At 49.7% G+C, this 18,143-nt stretch overlaps 1 protein-coding gene across 1 annotated transcript in view; it reads right to left on the bottom strand.

Annotated features, from left to right (window-relative positions):
• The window catches only part of kcnh2b (potassium voltage-gated channel, subfamily H (eag-related), member 2b), a 91,568-nt gene that overhangs the window by 49,480 nt on the left and 23,945 nt on the right, over window positions 1–18,143 (bottom strand). Inside the window, exons 4-6 of the mRNA XM_080183884.1 lie at window positions 10,641–11,066; window positions 4,306–4,705; window positions 3,153–3,352 (exon numbers count right to left, since the gene is read on the bottom strand). Of these exons, the coding sequence (XP_080040010.1) occupies window positions 3,153–3,352; window positions 4,306–4,705; window positions 10,641–11,066 (1,026 nt within the window). The remainder of the gene's footprint in view (window positions 1–3,152; window positions 3,353–4,305; window positions 4,706–10,640; window positions 11,067–18,143) is intronic.

Raw genomic sequence — 18,143 nt, 5'->3', positions numbered from 1 at the left:
AAGGTTTTGGGTTTGGAAGGTGCCTTGGTGAGTTGCTGCAGTGTTTCTTGTGGACGGTACACACGGCTGTTACTGAGCGTTGGTGTTGGAGGGAGTGAATGTTTGTGGGAGGGGTAGTAATCAGCGGGCTGCTTTGTCCTGGATGGTGTTGAGCCGAGTGACCCAGGCCGAGAATCGAACCCGGGCCCCTGGTGCTGTGAGGCAGCAGTGCTAACCCACTGTGTCACCGTGCCCCTGGGGAATCGAACCCGGGTCCCTGGTGCTGTGAGGCAGCAGTGCTAACCCACTGTGTCACCGTGCCCCCGGGAATCGAACCCGGGTCCCTGGCGCTGTGAGACAGCAGTGTTAACCCACTGTGTCACCGTGCCCCCGGGAATCGAACCCGGGTCCCTGGCACTGTGAGGCAGCAGTGTTAACCCACTGTGTCACTGTGCCCCCGGGAATCGAACCCGGGTCCCTGGCTCTGTGAGGCAGCAGTGTTAACCCACTGTGTCACTGTGCCCCCGGGAATCGAACCTGGGTCCCTGGCGCTGTGAGGCAGCAGTGCTAACCCACTGTGTCACCGTGTCCCCGGGAATCGAACCCGGGTCCCTGGCGCTGTGAGGCAGCAGTGTTAACCCACTGTGTCACCGTGCCCCCGGGAATCGAACCCGGGTCCCTGGCGCTGTGAGACAGCAGTGCTAACCCACTGTGTCACCGTGCTGCCGGGGAATCGAACCCGGGTCCCTGGCGCTGTGAGGCAGCAGTGCTAACCCACTGTGTCACCGTGCCCCCGGGAATCGAACCCGGGTCCCTGGCGCTGTGAGACAGCAGTGCTAACCCACTGTGTCACCGTGCTGCCGGGGAATCGAACCCGGGTCCCTGGCGCTGTGAGGCAGCAGCGCTAACCCACTGTGTCACCGTGCCCCCGGGAATCGAACCCGGGTCCCTGGCGCTGTGAGACAGCAGTGTTAACCCACTGTGTCACCGTGCCCCCGGGAATCGAACCCGGGTCCCTGGCACTGTGAGGCAGCAGTGTTAACCCACTGTGTCACTGTGCCCCCGGGAATCGAACCTGGGTCCCTGGCGCTGTGAGGCAGCAGTGTTAACCCACTGTGTCACCGTGTCCCCGGGAATCGAACCCGGGTCCCTGGCGCTGTGAGGCAGCAGTGTTAACCCACTGTGTCACTGTGCCCCCGGGAATCGAACCTGGGTCCCTGGCGCTGTGAGGCAGCAGTGTTAACCCACTGTGTCACCGTGCCCCCGGGAATCGAACCCGGGTCCCTGGCGCTGTGAGACAGCAGTGCTAACCCGCTGTGTCACCGTGTCCCCCGGGAATCGAACCCGGGTCCCTGGCGCTGTGAGGCAGCAGTGTTAACCCACTGTGTCACCGTGCCCCCGGGAATCGAACCCGGGTCCCTGGCGCTGTGAGACAGCAGTGTTAACCCACTGTGTCACCGTGTCCCCGGGAATCGAACCTGGGTCCCTGGCGCTGTGAGACAGCAGTGGTAACCCACTGTGTCACCGTGCCCCCGGGAATCGAACCCGGGTCCCTGGCGCTGTGAGACAGCAGTGCTAACCCACTGTGTCACCGTGCCCCCCGGGAATCGAACCCGGGTCCCTGGCGCTGTGAGACAGCAGTGCTAACCCACTGTGTCACCGTGCCCCCCCGGGAATCGAACCCGGGTCCCTGGCGCTGTGAGACAGCAGTGTTAACCCACTGTGTCACCGTGCCCCCGGGGAATCGAACCCGGGTCCCTGGCGCTGTGAGGCAGCAGTGTTAACCCACTGTGCTGCCCTATGGTATGACTCCAACCAGCGGAGAGTTTGCCCCCTGATTCCCATTGATTCCAGTTTCACTCGGGCTGGCTGATGCCTCACTCGGTCGAATGTTGCCTCGATGCCGGGACTGTCACTCTCACCTCTGGAGTTCAGCTCTTTTGTCCGTATTTGAACCAAGGCTGTAATGAGGTCAGGAGCTGAGTGACCCCTTGGAGAAACCCAAACTGGGCATCACTGAGCAGGTGCTGCTGGATCGCACTGTCGATGATCCCTTCCATCACTTTACTGATGATTGAGGGTAGACTGATTGGGTGATAATTGTCCTGCTTTTTGTGTACAGGACAGACCTGGGCAATTTCCCACATTGTTGGGGAGATGCCAGTGTTGTAACTGTCCTGGGAGAGCTTGGCTAGGGGAGCAGCAAGTTCTGGAACACAAATCTTCAGTATTATTGCTGGAATGTTATCAGGAGCCATTCCCTGTACAGTATCCAGAACATCCAACTGTTTCTGGATATCACACGGAGTGAATCGGATTGGCTGGAGACTGGTGTCTGAGATACTGGGGACCACTGGAGGAGGCGGAGATGGATCATCCACTTGGCTGTTCCAGCTGAAGATTGCTGAAAATGCCTTGTCTTTCACACGGATGCTCTGGGCTCCTCCATCGTTGAGGATGGGGATATTTGTGGAGCCCCCTCCCCCAGTGAGGTGTTTAATTGTCCCCCACCGTTCCGGACTGGATGTGGAAGGACTGTTTGTAACTGGGAGTCAGTAAGTGATGTCTGGGGCTCAGGAACCGGAGAGATTTCCAGCAGAAACCAGAGGGATTGGTCATTCTGCTTCCAACATCCTGTCACATGATCCAATGATCAATGGAGATAAAAACCAGAGGGCATGGGTTAAGGGTGAAAGGAGAAAAGTTTAAAGGGAATATTAGGGGGGATTCTTCACACAGAGAGTGGTGGGAGTGTGGAATGAGCTGCCGGATAAAGTGGTAAATGTGGGGTCACTTTTAACATTTAAGAAAAACTTGGACGGGTTCATGGATGAGAGGGGTGTGGAGGGATATGGTCCAAGTGCAGGTCAGTGGGACTAGGCAGAAAATGGTTCAGCACAGACAAGAAGGGCCAAAAGGCCTGTTTCTGAGCTGTAATTTCCTCTGATGGAAATATTGACCAATCAGACTGACCAATGAGTTGGTGATTGACCCTGAGGTGAGGTCAGGAATGTCTTGGTGTTGGTGGGGATTGGTGGGTGTGGGGGGTGATCGGTCCAGAGCTGTGTAACCTCCTGAGCAAACTCTACCCCGCGCTCCACCACACTCCCACCCTACCCAACCATAAACAGATCAGTCAACCTGCTGCTGAGGTGGCTCCAGCTCTGACTCACCGCATTCATATCGATACCATTGGTGTAAGACCAGGCGTGTTGGAAATATTCCTCCAATCGCTGCCGCAGAGGGTTGGGGATCTGATGGAAGCGAATGAATTCTCGAACTCGAAGCATTTGTGTGTGGTACCTGGCTGTGCCTGAGTATAACCTCTGGATAATGGCAGATACATTCCCAAAAATACTGGCATACATCAGGGCTGCAGGGAGAGAGAGATTGGGAGTGTAACAACACTGAGTGTAAAACCCCACACACTCCCTGAGCAAACACAAACTTCACAGAAACACATCAGGGCTGAGATTGGGAGGTGCAGAGGGAGATTTACTCCAACGGTTCCAGGGATTGAGGGATTTTAACCACAAGGTTCAGCTGGAGAAGCTGGGGTTGTCCTCCTGGGAGTGAAGGAGATCGAGGGGAGACTCGATCGAGGTCACCGTGATGATCACAGGTTTCGATACGGGAGATACTGTTCCCTCGGCTGATGAACGTGACGGGGGGAATGGGGGGGGAGCAGGGTTCACAGGTTTAAGATTTTGGGTAATGGATACAGGGGGTGGGGGTGGGGGAGGTGCACTGTGGATGGTGTGAGGATGAAGATTTTACACAGTGAGCGAGTGGCACTGAGCCGGAACTCACTGCTCACAAGGCCAGTGCAGTCGGAGACGGTGAAGGGTTTCCGATGGAAATCGGATGGGTTTTTGAAGGAAGTAAATTTGCAGCAAACAGGAGTTGGAGCAGGAGAGTGATAGTAACTGGACTGATCCTCGGGGGGCTAGCACGGAGCTGATGAACTGAGTGGCCTCCTCTGTACCATTGTGAGTCGACAAACACAATTTCCAAATCCATTTCTGCCCGGATCCCGGGAATTAATAAAAGTATTTTGGAAATACCACTCACAACATCGAGTGAAAGTGAGGTTTTGTTTATATAAAGGGGCCAATCACCTGTCAGATCACTGCCCAGTCACTGGAAACCAACACATTCTCCAGGATGTTGGGTCCAATCAGAGAGAGGATTGATAACGATCCCCGGTGGGGTCCGTGTGGGGGACAGGAAGTGATTCACTTTGTTATTATCGAAAACTTCCTGTCCTGTTCTATCATAAACCACAAAATCAACCAATCAGCTTGAGGTATGCTTCAAGGTACTTACAGCCAATCAGCATGACGCAGATGGAGAAGATTTTCTCGGAGTTTGTGTTGGGTGAGACGTTGCCAAACCCCACGCTCGTTAAACTGCTGAAGGTGAAGTAAAGTGCAGTCACGTATTTATCCTTGATGGTCGGACCGGAGGAGGTATCGTTCTCATTGTAAGGTTTATCGATCTGATCACCCAGTGAGTCCAACCAGCCAATCTTAGGCTGCAGGAAGGTTCTCTCCACATTGCCAATGGCGTACCAGATACAAGCCAGCCAATGAGCAATCAGGGCAAACGTGCACATGAGCAGGAAGAGGACAGCGGCTCCATACTCCGAGTAACGATCCAACTTCCGAGCCACACGGACCAAGCGTAGCAGGCGGGCGGTCTTCAACAGTCCAATCAGTGTGGTGGTCTGCAAAAAGGAAGTGCCAGTGTTAGACAGACAGACAACAAGGATCCGTGCCAAACGAGGAGGAAACTCAGAATCACCTCACTAAGCTCAGGGTAGAATCGGAGAATCATACAGTGCAGAAGAGGCCCTTCGGCCCATCGAGTCCACACTGACACATTAGAAACATAAGAAATAGGAGCAGGAGTAGGCCATCTAGCCCTTCGAGCCTGCCCCGCCATTCAATAAGATCATGGCTGATCTGAAGTGGATCAGTTCCACTTTCCCGCTTTCTCCCCATAATCCTTAATTCCCCTGTCTATCAGAAACCTATCTACCCATGACTTAAGTATATTTAGCGAGGCAGCCTCCACCACTTCAACGGGCAGAGAATTCCAGAGATTCACCACCCTTTGAGTGAAGAAGTTCCTCCTCAACTCCATTCTAAACTGCCCCCCCACTTATCTTGAGGCTGTGCCCCCTAGTCCTGCTGTCCTTTCTGAGCGGGAAAAATCTCTCTACCTCTACCCTATCCATCCCCTTCATTATCTTGTACGTCTCTATAAGATCCCCCCTCATCCTTCTAAACTCCAATGAGTACAGACCCAGTCTATTTAGTCTCTCTTCATAGTCCAACCCCCTCATCTCCGGTATCAGCCTAGTGAACCTCCTCTGCACTCCCTCCAAGGCCAAAATATCCTTGCGCAAGTGCAGCAACCAAAACTGCACACAGTACTCCAGCTGCGGCCTCACCAATGCCCTATACAGCTGCAGCAAGACCTCCCTACTTTTATATTCAATCCCCCTCGCTATGAAGGCCAGCATCCCATTCGCCTTCCTGACCACCTGCTGCACCTGCAAGCTGGGTTTTTGCGACTCATGCACAATGACCCCCAGGTCCCTCTGCACTGTAGCATGCTGCAGCTTTTCGCCCTTTAAATAATAATCCCTCCTACTATTATTTCTGCCAAAGTGGATACCCTCACACTTGCTAACATTATACTCCATCTGCCAGGTCCTCGCCCACTCGCTCAGCCTATCCAGATCCCTCTGCAGACTTTCCACACCCTCTGCACAATAATGTCTAATGTGGGGAAATATGAACTTGTCCATTTCAGGAGGAAAAATAGAAAAGCATTATATTATTTAAATGGCAAGAGATTGGAGAATTTGGTGGGACAGAGGGATCTGGGTGTTTGGGTAAACAGATATAGGAAACAATTAGGAAGGGCAAAGGGATGTTGGTTTTTATTGCGGGGAAGGGAGTTTAGAAGGCGGAATCTTTGACTGCAGCTGTACATGGCATTGGTGAGGCCGCATCGCAATGTTGGTCTCATTTGGAAAAGGCACAACTGTGTTCGAAGCAGTTTAGAGAACGCTCGCTGGACTCGTTCCTGGGGTGTGGGGCTTATCTTGTGAACATAATAACAATAGAAACAGCAGGAGGCCATACAGCCCTTCGTCACCACTTGCCCAGTCAGGGAGATCATGGCTAATCCCCATCAGTACCATTCCCTGCACATTCCCCACATCTCTAATGTCTTTAACATGTAGAAATTTATTAATCGCTGTCTTAGACTCTGGGGTAAAGAAATTCCTCCTCATCTGAGTCCCAAATGGCCTGCCCCTTACTCTGAGACTGTGTCCCTGCTTCTGGACACAACCAGCTCAAAGAAACATCTGACCCACATCCACACTCTCACACTCTGTGAGAATTTTGTATATTATAATGAGATGACCTCCCGTTAATCTAAATGGGAGAGAATAAAGGCTCAGTGTATTTAATCATTCCTCACAGAATAATCCCTCCATCCCAGGAATTAGTTTTGTGAACCTTTGTTTCACTCTCTCTGTGACAAGAATATTGTTCCAAAGGTAAAAGACTAAAGATGAAAAGCAGATTATTCTTTAAATGGAAAGAGATTGTAGAGCTCTGAGATACAGAGGGATCTGGGTGTCCTGGTACATAGAACATAGAACATAGAACATTACAGCGCAGAACAGGCCCTTCGGCCCACGATGTTGCGCCGACCAGCTTTTAAAAAAAACACTAACCCACTAATCTAAACCAATCCCATTTCGTCCATAAACCTATCCACAGATCTCTTAAACGCCCCCAAACTAGGCGCATTTACAACTGCAGCTGGCAGGGCATTCCAGTCCCTCACCACCCTCTGGGTAAAGAACCTACCCCTGACATCAGTCCTATAACTACCACCCCCTTAATTTAAAGCCGTGCCCCCTCATGCTAGCTTTCTCCATCCGAGGAAAAAGGCTATCACTGTCCACCCTATCTAAACCTCTAATCATCTTATATGTTTCAATAAGGTCCCCTCTTAGCCGCCTTCTTTCCAGCGAAAACAACCCCAAATCTCTCAGTCTCTCCTCATAGGATCTCCCCTCCATACCAGGCAACATCCTGGTAAACCTCCTCTGCACCCTCTCCAAAGCCTAGAACATGGAACACTACAGCACAAACAGGCCCTTCGGCCTACAAGTTGCACCAATCACATCCATACCTACCAATCCATAGACCTATCCATAACCCCCAATCCCATTAAACCCCATATACTCATCCAGAAGTCTTTTAAAAGACCCCAGCGAGTTCGCCTCCACCACCACTGACGGCAGCCGATTCCATTCACTCACCACCCTCTGAGTGAAAAACTTACCCCTAACATCACTTCTGTACTTTCCTCCCCGCACCTTAAACCTGTGTCCTCTCGTAGCGACCATTTCAACCCGGGGAAATAGCCTCTGAGAATCCACCCTATCTATTCCTCTCAACATTTTATAAACTTCTGGAGAGTAATGAGTTGATTGGAGATAGTCAGCATGGTTTTGTAGCGGGTAGGTCGTGCCTTACTAACCTTATTGAGTTTTTTGAGAAAGTGACCAAAGAGGTGGATGGGGGTAAGGCAGTGGACGTGGTGTATATGGATTTTAGTAAGGCGTTTGACAAGGTTCACCATGGTAGGCTTCTGCACAAAATGCAGATGTATGGGATTGGGGGTGATCTAAGGAACTGGATTAGGAATTGGCTAGCGGATAGGAGACAGAGGGTGGTGGTTGATGGTAAATATTCATCATGGAGTTCGGTTACAAGTGGTGTGCCTCAGGGATCTGTTTTGGGGCCACTGCTGTTTGTAATTTTTATTAATGATCTGGATGAGGGTATAGTTGGGTGGATCAGTAAATTTGCTGATGACACCAAAGTCGGAGGTGTGGTAGATAGTGAGGAAGGGTGTCATAGTTTGCAGGAAGACTTAGACAGGTTGCAGAGCTGGGCCGAGAGGTGGCGGATGGAGTTTAATGCAGAGAAATGTGAGGTAATTCATTTTGGTAGGAATAACAGATGTGTTGAGTATAGGGCTAACGGGAAGACTTTGAATAGTGTGGAGGAGCAGAGGGATCTAGGTGTATGTGTACATAGATCCCTGAAAGTTGGGAATCAAGTAGATAAGGTTGTTAAGAAGGCATACAGTGTCTTGGCGTTTATTGGTAGGGGGATTGAATTTAGGAGTCGTAGCGTTACGTTGCAACTGTACACAACTCTGGTGCGGCCGCACTTGGAGTACTGTGTGCAGTTCTGGTCCCCACGTTACAGGAAGGATGTGGAGGCTTTGGAGAGGGTGCAGAGGAGGTTTACCAGGATGTTGCCTGGTATGGAGGGGAGATCCTATGAGGAGAGGCTGAGGGATTTGGGGTTGTTTTCGCTGGAAAGAAGGCAGCTAAGAGGGGATCTTATTGAAACATATAAGATGATTAGAGGTTTAGATAGGGTGGATAGTGATAGCCTTTTTCCTCTGATGGAAAAATCTAGCACGAGGGGGCAAGGCTTTAAACTAAGGGGGGGTAGTTATAGGACAGATGTCAGGGGTAGGTTCTTTACCCAGAGGGTGGTGAGGGATTGGAATGCCCTGCCTGCTGCAGTTGTAAATGCGCCTAGTTTGGGGGCATTTAAGAGGTCTGTGGACAGGTTTATGGACGAAAAGGGATTGGTATAGGTTAGTGGGTCATTGTTGTTGTTTTTTTTTAAACTGGTCGGCGCAACATCGTGGGCCGAAGGGCCTGTTCTGCGCTGTAATGTTCTATGTTCTATCAGGTCGCCTCTCAACCTTCGTCTCTCCAGGGAAAAGAGTCCCAGCTCCCTCAACCTAACTTCATAAGGCATGCCTCCCAATCCAGGCAACATCCTTGTAAATCTCCTCTGTACCCTTTCAATAGCTTCTACGTCTTTCCTATAGTGAGGCGACCAGAACTGCGCACAGTACTCCAAATGAGGCCTGACAAGGGTCTTATAAAGTTGCAGCATTACCTCCCGACTCCTAAACTCAATCCCTCGATTAATGAAGGCCAGTACACCATACGCCTTCTTGACCACATCCTCCACCTGCGAGGCTGATTTAAGAGTCCTGTGGACCCGGACCCCAAGGTCCTTCTGCTCTTCAACACTGCTAAGATTCCTTCCCTTGATAGTGTACTCGTTCATCCCGTTGATCCTGCCAAAATGGACCACTACACATTTATCCGCGTTGAAGTCCATCTGTCACTTCTCCGTCCAGTCTTGCATCCTATCTATGTCTCGCTGCAACTTCTGACATCCCTCCAGACTATCGACAACACCACCAACCTTCGTATCGTCTGCGAACTTACTAACCCATCCCTCCACTTCCTCATCCAGGTCACTTATGACATGAATTGGGAAAAGTTAGTGTTCAGCCAGTGATTGGGAAGGAAGTGGAATGCTGGTGTACGTTGCGAGGGGAATGGAATATCGAAATAGTGAAGCTTTGCTGCAGTTGTGCAGGATGTGGGTGAGACCACATTTGTTACACTGTTTTGGACAAGATTTCATTGCAGTTCAGAGAAGGTTCACTTGACTCATCCTGGGACGGGAGGGGGGGCTATCCGAGGAGGATGGCCAGGGTGTATTCACTGGGGTTTGGCAGAAACAGAAAATCCTGAGGGGAACCTATGGGGGTGCGTACTGAAAGTATATTTCCTCTTGTGGGAGAGATGAGAATGAGGGGGACATGGTTTAAAAACAAGGGCTCTGCTATTGAAGATGGAGAAAGAAACACAGAAACTCAAAGCAGGAGGAGGCCATTTGGCCCTTCGAGCCTGCTCTGCCATTCATTATGACCATGGCTGATCATCGAATTCAATATCCTGATCCCCCCTCCGTCCCCCCATATCCCTCAATCCCTTTAGCCCTGAGAGCGATATCTAATTTCTGAAATCAACTCCTTTCTGTGGGAGTGAATTCCACACATTCCCCACCCTCTGGGTGGAGACATTTCTCCTCACCTCAGTTAGAGTTATTGAGTCGTAGAGTTTTACAGCAGGGAAACAGGCCCTTCGGCCCAACCTGTCCATACTGCCTTTTGTATTTAATCCCTAAGATAATCCCAATTGCCTGCATTTGGCCCATATCCCTCTATACCCATCGTATCCGTGTAACTGTCTAAATGCTTTTTAAAAGACGCAATTGTAATCGAGTCACAGAGATTCTAAAAGGTTTACCCCTCACCCTCAAACTCTGACCCCCTAGTTCTGGACTCCCCCCACCATTGGGGAACATTCTTTCTGAATCTACCCTGTCTAACCCTGTTAGAATTTTATACGTTTCTATCAGATCCCCTCTCACTCTTCTAAACTCCAGTGAATATAATCCTAACCAACTTAGTCTCTCCTCATCTGACAGACCTGCCATCCCGGGAATCAGCCTGGTAAACCCTCGCTGTGCTCCCTCTATAACAAGCCGAGGAACTCTCTTCCCAGACAGCACCGAGGGCAGTGTCACTGACTCGGAGTTGGATGGATCCCTGATTGATATCAGAGGCGGGAATGGGGGAAGGGAGGTGGAATTGAAGCCAGAATCAGATCAGTCCTGATCGAATTGTTTGGAGGGGCCGAGCGGCCTAAATCCTGGGATCTATTTTCTGTTAATTCTCACCTCGTCAGAGCCAGAACGGAAAATGAGCAGGTCAAAGGGAATAGCAGCCACCATGTCAATGAGGAACCAGCCTTTGAAGTAATGGATGGCGATTTTACCAGGATAGCTGACCACTTCATCATTACTGTTCACGTAGGTGGTGCGGAAGTTAATGAGAATATCAATGATAAACATGATGTCCACAATCAGATCCACCACGTTCAGTGGGTTGCAGGAATAGCCACAGCCTCGCCTCTTCACCTCATCCTGATCATTCAACAGGAAGGCAGCTGAATACGGAGTAAAAATTGCCGTGTAAATGACCAATAACAGAATCAGCCAATCCCAGACCGCTTTGAAGGGGCTGTAGTGAAGAATGGTCCATTTGTGAATCCGAGGAGCTTGGAGTTTGTATTCCGGCAAAACGTCTGCTCCCAGCGAGAGAACCTGTCCAAGGCATAATCACACCAGCCAATCAGAAACAACTCACATTAAATCAGTTAGGGCGGCGAACCCCAAAAATCACTGCCCAATCCCCAGCGAGGACAGCGCAAAGGTGAGTGGGCTAGTAATCCAAAGACCCAGGCGAATGGTCTGGAGCCCTGAGTTCAATTCATTAATCTGGGATAGAAAACTAGTCTCAGGAATGGTGACCATTGTCGATTGTTGGAAAACCCACCTGGTTCACTCATCTTCTTTAGGGAAGGAAATCTGCCGTCCTTAACCGGTCTGGCCTACACGTGACTCCAGAGCCACAGTAATGTCATAGGTCATAGAGTCATCGAGCTTTACAGCATGGAAACAGGCCCTTCGGCCCAACTTCTCCATACTGCCCTTTGGTTTTTAAACTCCTAAGCTAATCCCAATTGCCCACATTTGGCCTTTATCCCTCTATATCCATCTTATCCATGTAAATATTTAAATACTTTTTAAAAGACGAAATTGTACCCGTCTCTACGACTACCTCTGGCAGCTCGTTCCAGACACTCACCACCCTCTGTGTGAAAATATTGCCCCTCTGGACACTTTTGTATCTCTCCCCCTCACCTTAAACCTGTACCCTCTAGTTTTAGACTCCCCTACCTTTGGGAAAAGATATTGACTATCTAGCTGATCTGTGCCCCTCATTATTTTATAGACCTCTATAAGATCACCCCTCAGCCTCCTACGCTCCAGAGAAAAAAGTCCCAGTCTATCCAGCCTCTCCTTATAACTCAATCCATCAAGTCCCAGTAGCATCCTAGTAAATCTTTTCTGCACTCTTTCTAGTTTAATAATATCCTTTATATAATAGGGTGACCAGAACTGGACACAGTATTCCAAGTGTGGCCTTACCAATGTCTTGTACAACTTCAACAAGACGTCCCAACTCCTGTATTCAATGTTCTGACCAATGAAACCAAGCATGCCGAATGCCTTCTTCACCACTCTGTCCACCTGTGACTCCACTTTCATGGAGTTATGAACCTGTCCCCCGAGATCTCTTTATTCTGTAACTCTCCCCAGTGCCCTACCATTAACTGAGTAAGTCCTGCCCTGGTTCAATCGACCAAAATGCACCACCATTCGTCAGCCCACTGGCCCAATTGATCAAGATCCCATTGCAATTGGAGATAACTTTCTTCACTGTCCACTATGCCACCAATCTTGGTGTCATCTGCAAACTTACTAACCATGCCTCCTATATTCTCATCCAAATCATTAATATAAATAACAAATAACAGTGGGCCCAGCACTGATCCCTGAGGCACACCGCTGGTCACAGGCCTCCAGTTTGAAAAACAACTCTCTACAACCACCCTCTGGCTTCTGTCAAGAAGCCAATTTTATATCCATTTAGATACCTCACCCTGGATCCCGTGAGATTTAACCTTATGCAACAACCTACCATGCGGTACCTTGTCAAAGGCCTTGCTAAAGTCCATCGAACCATAGAAAATTATAGCTCAGAAACAGGCCCTTTGGCCCTTCTTGTCTGTGCTGAACCATTTTTTGCCTAGTCCCACTGACCTGCACTTGGACCATATCCCTCCACACCCCTCTCATCCATGAACCCATCCAAGTTTTTCTTAAATGTTAAAAGTGACCCCGCATTTACCACTTTATCCGGCAGCTCATTCCACACTCCCACCACTCTCTGTGTGAAGAATCCCCCCTAATATTCCCTTTAAACTTTTCCCCCTTCACCCTTAACCCATGCCCTCTGTTTTTTTTCTCCCCTAGCCTCAGTGGAAAAAGCCTGCTTGCATTCACTCTATCTATACCCATCAAAATCTTATACACCTCTATCAAATCTCCCCTCATTCTTCTACACTCCAGGGAATAAAGTCCTAACCTATTCAATCTCTCTGTAACTCAGCTTCTCAAGTCCCAGCAACATCCTTGTGAACCTCCTCTGCACTCTTTCAATCTTATTTACATCCTTCCTGTAACTAGGTGACCAAAACTGTACACAATACTCTAAATTCAGCCTCACCAATGCCTTATACAACCTCACCATAACACTCCAACTTTTATACTCAATACTCCGATTTATAAAGGCCAATGTTCCAAAAGCACTCTTTACGACCCTATCCACCTGTGACACCATTTTTAGGGAATTCTGTACCTGTATTCCCAGATCCCTCTGTTCATCTGCACTCTTCAGAGTCCTACCATTTACCCTGTACGTTCTACTTTGGTTTTACTTTGGTTTACTCCACCTATCTTTGTGTCGCCCACAAATGTACTAATCAGACCCTCCACATTTTCTTCCAGATCATTTATATATATTACAAACAACAAAGATCCCAGCACTGATCCCTGCAGAACACCACTAACTACAGATTTCCATTCTGAAAAACACCCTTCCACCGCTACCCTCTGGTTTCTACAACCAAGTAAGAAGTTTCGCAACACCTGGTTAAAGTCCAACAGGTTTATTTGGTAGCAAAAGCCACAAGCTTTCGGAGTCTCACTCCTTCATCAGGTGAGTGGGAGTTCTGTTCACAAACTGGGCATTTAAAGACACAAACTCAATTTACAAAATAATGGCTGGAATGTGAATCTTTACAGGTAATCAAGTCTTAAAGGTACAGACAATGTGAGTGGAGAGAGGGTTAAGCACAGGTTAAAGAGATGTGTATTGTCTCCAGAGAGGACAATTAGTGAGATTTTACAAACCCAGGCAAGTTGTGGGGGTTACAGATAGTGTGACATGAACCCAAGATCCCGGTTGAGGCCATCCTCATGTGCAGAATGTGTTCCACACACATGAGGATGGCGTCAACTGGGATCTTGGGTTCATGTCACACTATCTGACCCTCTGACAGTGCGGCACTCCCTCAGCACTGACCCTCTGACAGTGCGGCACTCCCTCAGCACTGACCCTCTGACAGTGCGGCACTCCCTCAGCACTGACCCTCTGACAGTGCAGCACTCCCTCAGCACTGACCCTCTGACAGTGCGGCACTCCCTCAGTACTGACCCTCTGACAGTGCGGCACTCCCTCAGCACTGACCCTCTGACAGTGCGGTGCTCCCTCAGCACTGACCCTCTGACAGTGCGGCAGTCCCTCAGCACTGACCCTCTGACAGTGCGGCGCTCCCTCAGCACTGACCCTCTGACAGTGCGGCACTCCCTCAGCACTGACCCTCTGACAGTGCGGCACTCCCTCAGCACTGACCCTCTGACAGTGCGGCGCTCCCTCAGCACTGACCCTCTGACAGTGCGGCGCTCCCTCAGCACTGACCCTCTGACAGTGCGGCACTCTCTCAGCACTGACCCTCTGACAGTGCGGCGCTCCCTCAGCACTGACACTCTGACAGTGCGGCACTCCCTCGGCACTGACCCTCTGACAGTGCGGCACTCCCTCAGTACTGACCCTCTGACAGTGCGGCGCTCCCTCAGCACTGACCCTCTGACAGTGCGGCGCTCCCTCAGCACTGACCCTCTGACAGTGCGGCGCTCCCTCAGCACTGACCCTCTGACAGTGCGGCACTCCCTCAGCACTGACCCTCTGACAGTGCAGCGCTCCCTCAGAACTGACCCTCTGACAGTGCGGCACTCCCTCAGCACTGACACCTCCTTGGGTTAGTGTCCACAGAGCTGGAACTTTACCCGGAGAGGGTGCACAGCTGGATAGCGATAGTTAATGCAGAGAAATGCCAATCCTGGTTTCTCCCAGACTGTGGTGAGATTTCCGTCTCTTATCTCTGGCAATGACGTTGATAGAATTGGCTGGAATGTACAGAGTGTTCTTCCCCTTGTTGCCCTTAGATTAGAGACAGAAGAATGGACGCTGATTTATGGTGACAGGGTTCTGGAATGTTCTCTCGCTTTCTCCGCTAAGCAGCTGGCAAGAATCCAGAAGTTTCCTTTAATTTCACAGCTGGATTTCGCTGAATGAAGCGACAGCAGCTGTTTCTTCTCCTGTTCACATTCATCCAGTCACATTCCAGTGTGAGTAATTCCGATCGCAGCCCCCAGCGACTCTGCCAGGCCTCCTCTCGCCGGCACCTCACACCCAGGAACCTCAGTGTCAGGAGCCTCAACCAGAGCTGCTGCCAAGCGCAGTACACTCGGGCCCACTCCCTCTTGGTATTTGCTAAGAGCAACTATGTGCTGGGGTCAGAGGTTAAAGTGCAATGTTCACTGTGGAATGGTGTATGGTCTGGGCACAGTAAAAAGTCTGACAACACCAGGTTTTAGTCCAACCGATTTATTTGATAATAGACTCACAAGCTTTCGGGTTAGCCCCTTCGTCAGGTGAATGGAGAGTTCTGGCCTCAGACAGAGCATATAAAGCACAGACAGTTTACAGATTACTGATTAGAATGCGAATCCTTACACCTAACCTGCTGTTCAAGACCTGAAGTGGCTGATAATGTGAGTGGAAGGAGCACTGATCACAGTTTAAAGAACCTCACTTACTGTACTGTCTGGAGACAATACACATCTCTTTAAACTGTGATCAGTGCTCCTTCCACTCACATTATCAGCCACTTCAGGTCTTGAACAGCAGGTTAGGTGTAAGGATTCGCATTCTAATCAGTAATCTCTAAACTGTCTGTGCTTTATATGCTCTGTCTGAGGCCAGAACTCTCCATTCACCTGACAAAGGGGCTAACCCCGAAAGCTTGTGAGAATATTATCAAATAAATAGGCTGGACTCAAACCTGGTGTTGTCAGACTTTTTACTGTGTTTACGCCAGTCCAACGCCGGCATACCCACATCATGACTCGTATGGTCTGGGGTCAGAGGTTAAAGTGCAATGTTCACTGTGGAATGTACATTTTGAACAAGAAACGACAAACGAGAAGAAACGATCTTCAGCCCAATCAGAGACAGCGACTCCATCAATCCCATCCCACCAGGATCTTCTTCAATCTGAAACACCATCTCCAGCAGAAACCCAGCAGAACAGGACAATCACCTCCACAGTCCCAGCTTGGCTGCAAACAGGCAGTAATAGACACAGGATTCTTTATCACAGAATCAAAGAATCCCAACGTGAGGCCATTCAGCTCATCAAATCTGTACCAACTCTCCAACACAGCATCTTACCCATCTATCCCTCTAACCACACGTACTTACCCCACTAATTCCCCAAACTTATATACTTTTGGACACAAAGGGGCAATTTAGCATTGGCCATTCCAACTAACCTGTACATCTTTGGACTGTGGGAGGAAACTGGAGCACCCTAAGGAAGCCCACGCAGACACAGGGAGAACGTGCAGACTCCATAATAGAACAGTACAGCACAGTACAGGCCCTTCAGCCCTCAATGTTGTGCCGAGCTATGTCCAATCCCAAGATCAAGCTATCCCACTCCCTGTCATTCTGGTGTGCTCCATGTGCCTATCCAATAATCGCTTGAAAGTTCCTAAAGTGTCCGACTCCACTATACAAAACTCTGGTGCGGCCGCACTTGGAGTATTGCGTACAGTTCTGGTTGCCGCATTATAAGAAGGATGTGGAGGCATTGGAAAGGGTGCAGAGGAGGTTTACCAGGATGTTGCCTGGTATGGTGGGAAGGTCTTATGAGGAAAGGCTGAGGGACTTGAGGTTGTTTTCATTAGAGAGAAGAAGGTTACGAGGTGACCTGATTGAGGCATACAAGATGATCAGAGGATTGGATAGGGTGGACAGTGGGAGCCTTTTACCTCGGATGGTGATGGCTAACACGAGGGGACATAGCTTTAAATTAAGGGGTGGTAATTATAGGACGGATGTCAGCAGTAGGTTCTTTACTCAGAGGGTAGTAAGGGCGTGGAATGCCCTGCCTGCAGCAGTTGTGGACTCGCCAACTTTAAGGGTGTTCAAATGGTCAGTGGATAGGCATATGGATAACATTGGAATAGTTTAGGTTAGAGGGTCATTAGATTGGTTCCACTGGTCGGCGCAACATCGAGGGCCGAAGGGCCTGTACTGCGCTGGAATGTTCTATGTTCCACTATCACAGCAGGCAGTGTATTCCACACCCCAACCAGTCTCTGAGTGAAGAATCTACCTCAGACATCCCTCCTATATCTCCCACCATGAACCTTATAGTTATGTCCCCCTAGTAACAGCTACATCCACCCGAGGAAATAGTCTCTGCACGTCCACTCTATCAAACCCCCTCATCATCTTATAAACCTCTATTAAGTCGCCTCTCATCCTCCTCCGCTCTAAAGAGAAAAGCCCCAGCTCCCTCAACCTTTCCTCATAAGACCTACCCTCCAAACCAGGCAGCATCCTGGTAAATCTCCTCTGCACTCTCTCCAATGCTTCCACATCCTTCTTATAGTGAGGTGACCAGAACTGAACACAATATTCCACATGTGGTCTCACCAAGGTCCGGTACAGTTGCAGCATAACCCCACGGCTCTTAAACTCAAACCCCCTGTTAATAAACACTAACACACTATAAGCCTTCTTCACAGCTCTATCCACTTGAGTGTGGAGAGTAGGAGGAGAGGTAGAGAGATTCTCCCTGCTTAGAAAGGACAGTAGGACTAGGGGGCACAGCCTCAGAATAAGGGGCGGGGGCAGTTTAGGTCAGAGTTGAGGAGGAACTTCTTCACTCAAAGGGTGGTGAATCTCTGGAATTCTCTGCCCGTTGAAGTGGTGGAGGCTACCTCGCTAAATATATTTAAGTCACGGGTAGATAGGTTTCTGATAGACAAGGGAATTAAGGGTTATGGGGAGAGAGCGTGAAAGTGGAACTGATCCACTTCAGATCAGCCATGATCTTATTGAATGGCGGGGCAGGCTCGAAGGGCTAGATGGCCGACTCCTGCTCCTATTTCTTATAGAACATAGAACATAGAACATTACAGCGCAGAACAGGCCCTTCGGCCCACGATGTTGCGCCGACCAGCTTTTAAAAAAAAACAACACTAACCCACTAATCTAAACCAATCCCATTTCGTCCATAAACCTATCCACGGATCTCTTAAACGCCCCCAAACTAGGCGCATTTACAACTGCAGCAGGCAGGGCATTCCAATCCCTCACCATCCTCTGGGTAAAGAACCTACCTCTGACATCCGTCCTAT

This window comes from Carcharhinus amblyrhynchos, unplaced genomic scaffold (assembly GCF_965287045.1).
Source record: "Carcharhinus amblyrhynchos unplaced genomic scaffold, sCarAmb.v2.hapA scaffold_458, whole genome shotgun sequence".
NCBI lineage: Eukaryota > Metazoa > Chordata > Chondrichthyes > Carcharhiniformes > Carcharhinidae > Carcharhinus > Carcharhinus amblyrhynchos.
Note: the sequence above shows the minus strand (reverse complement) of the source record. Positions and strands in the feature narration are given on the sequence as shown.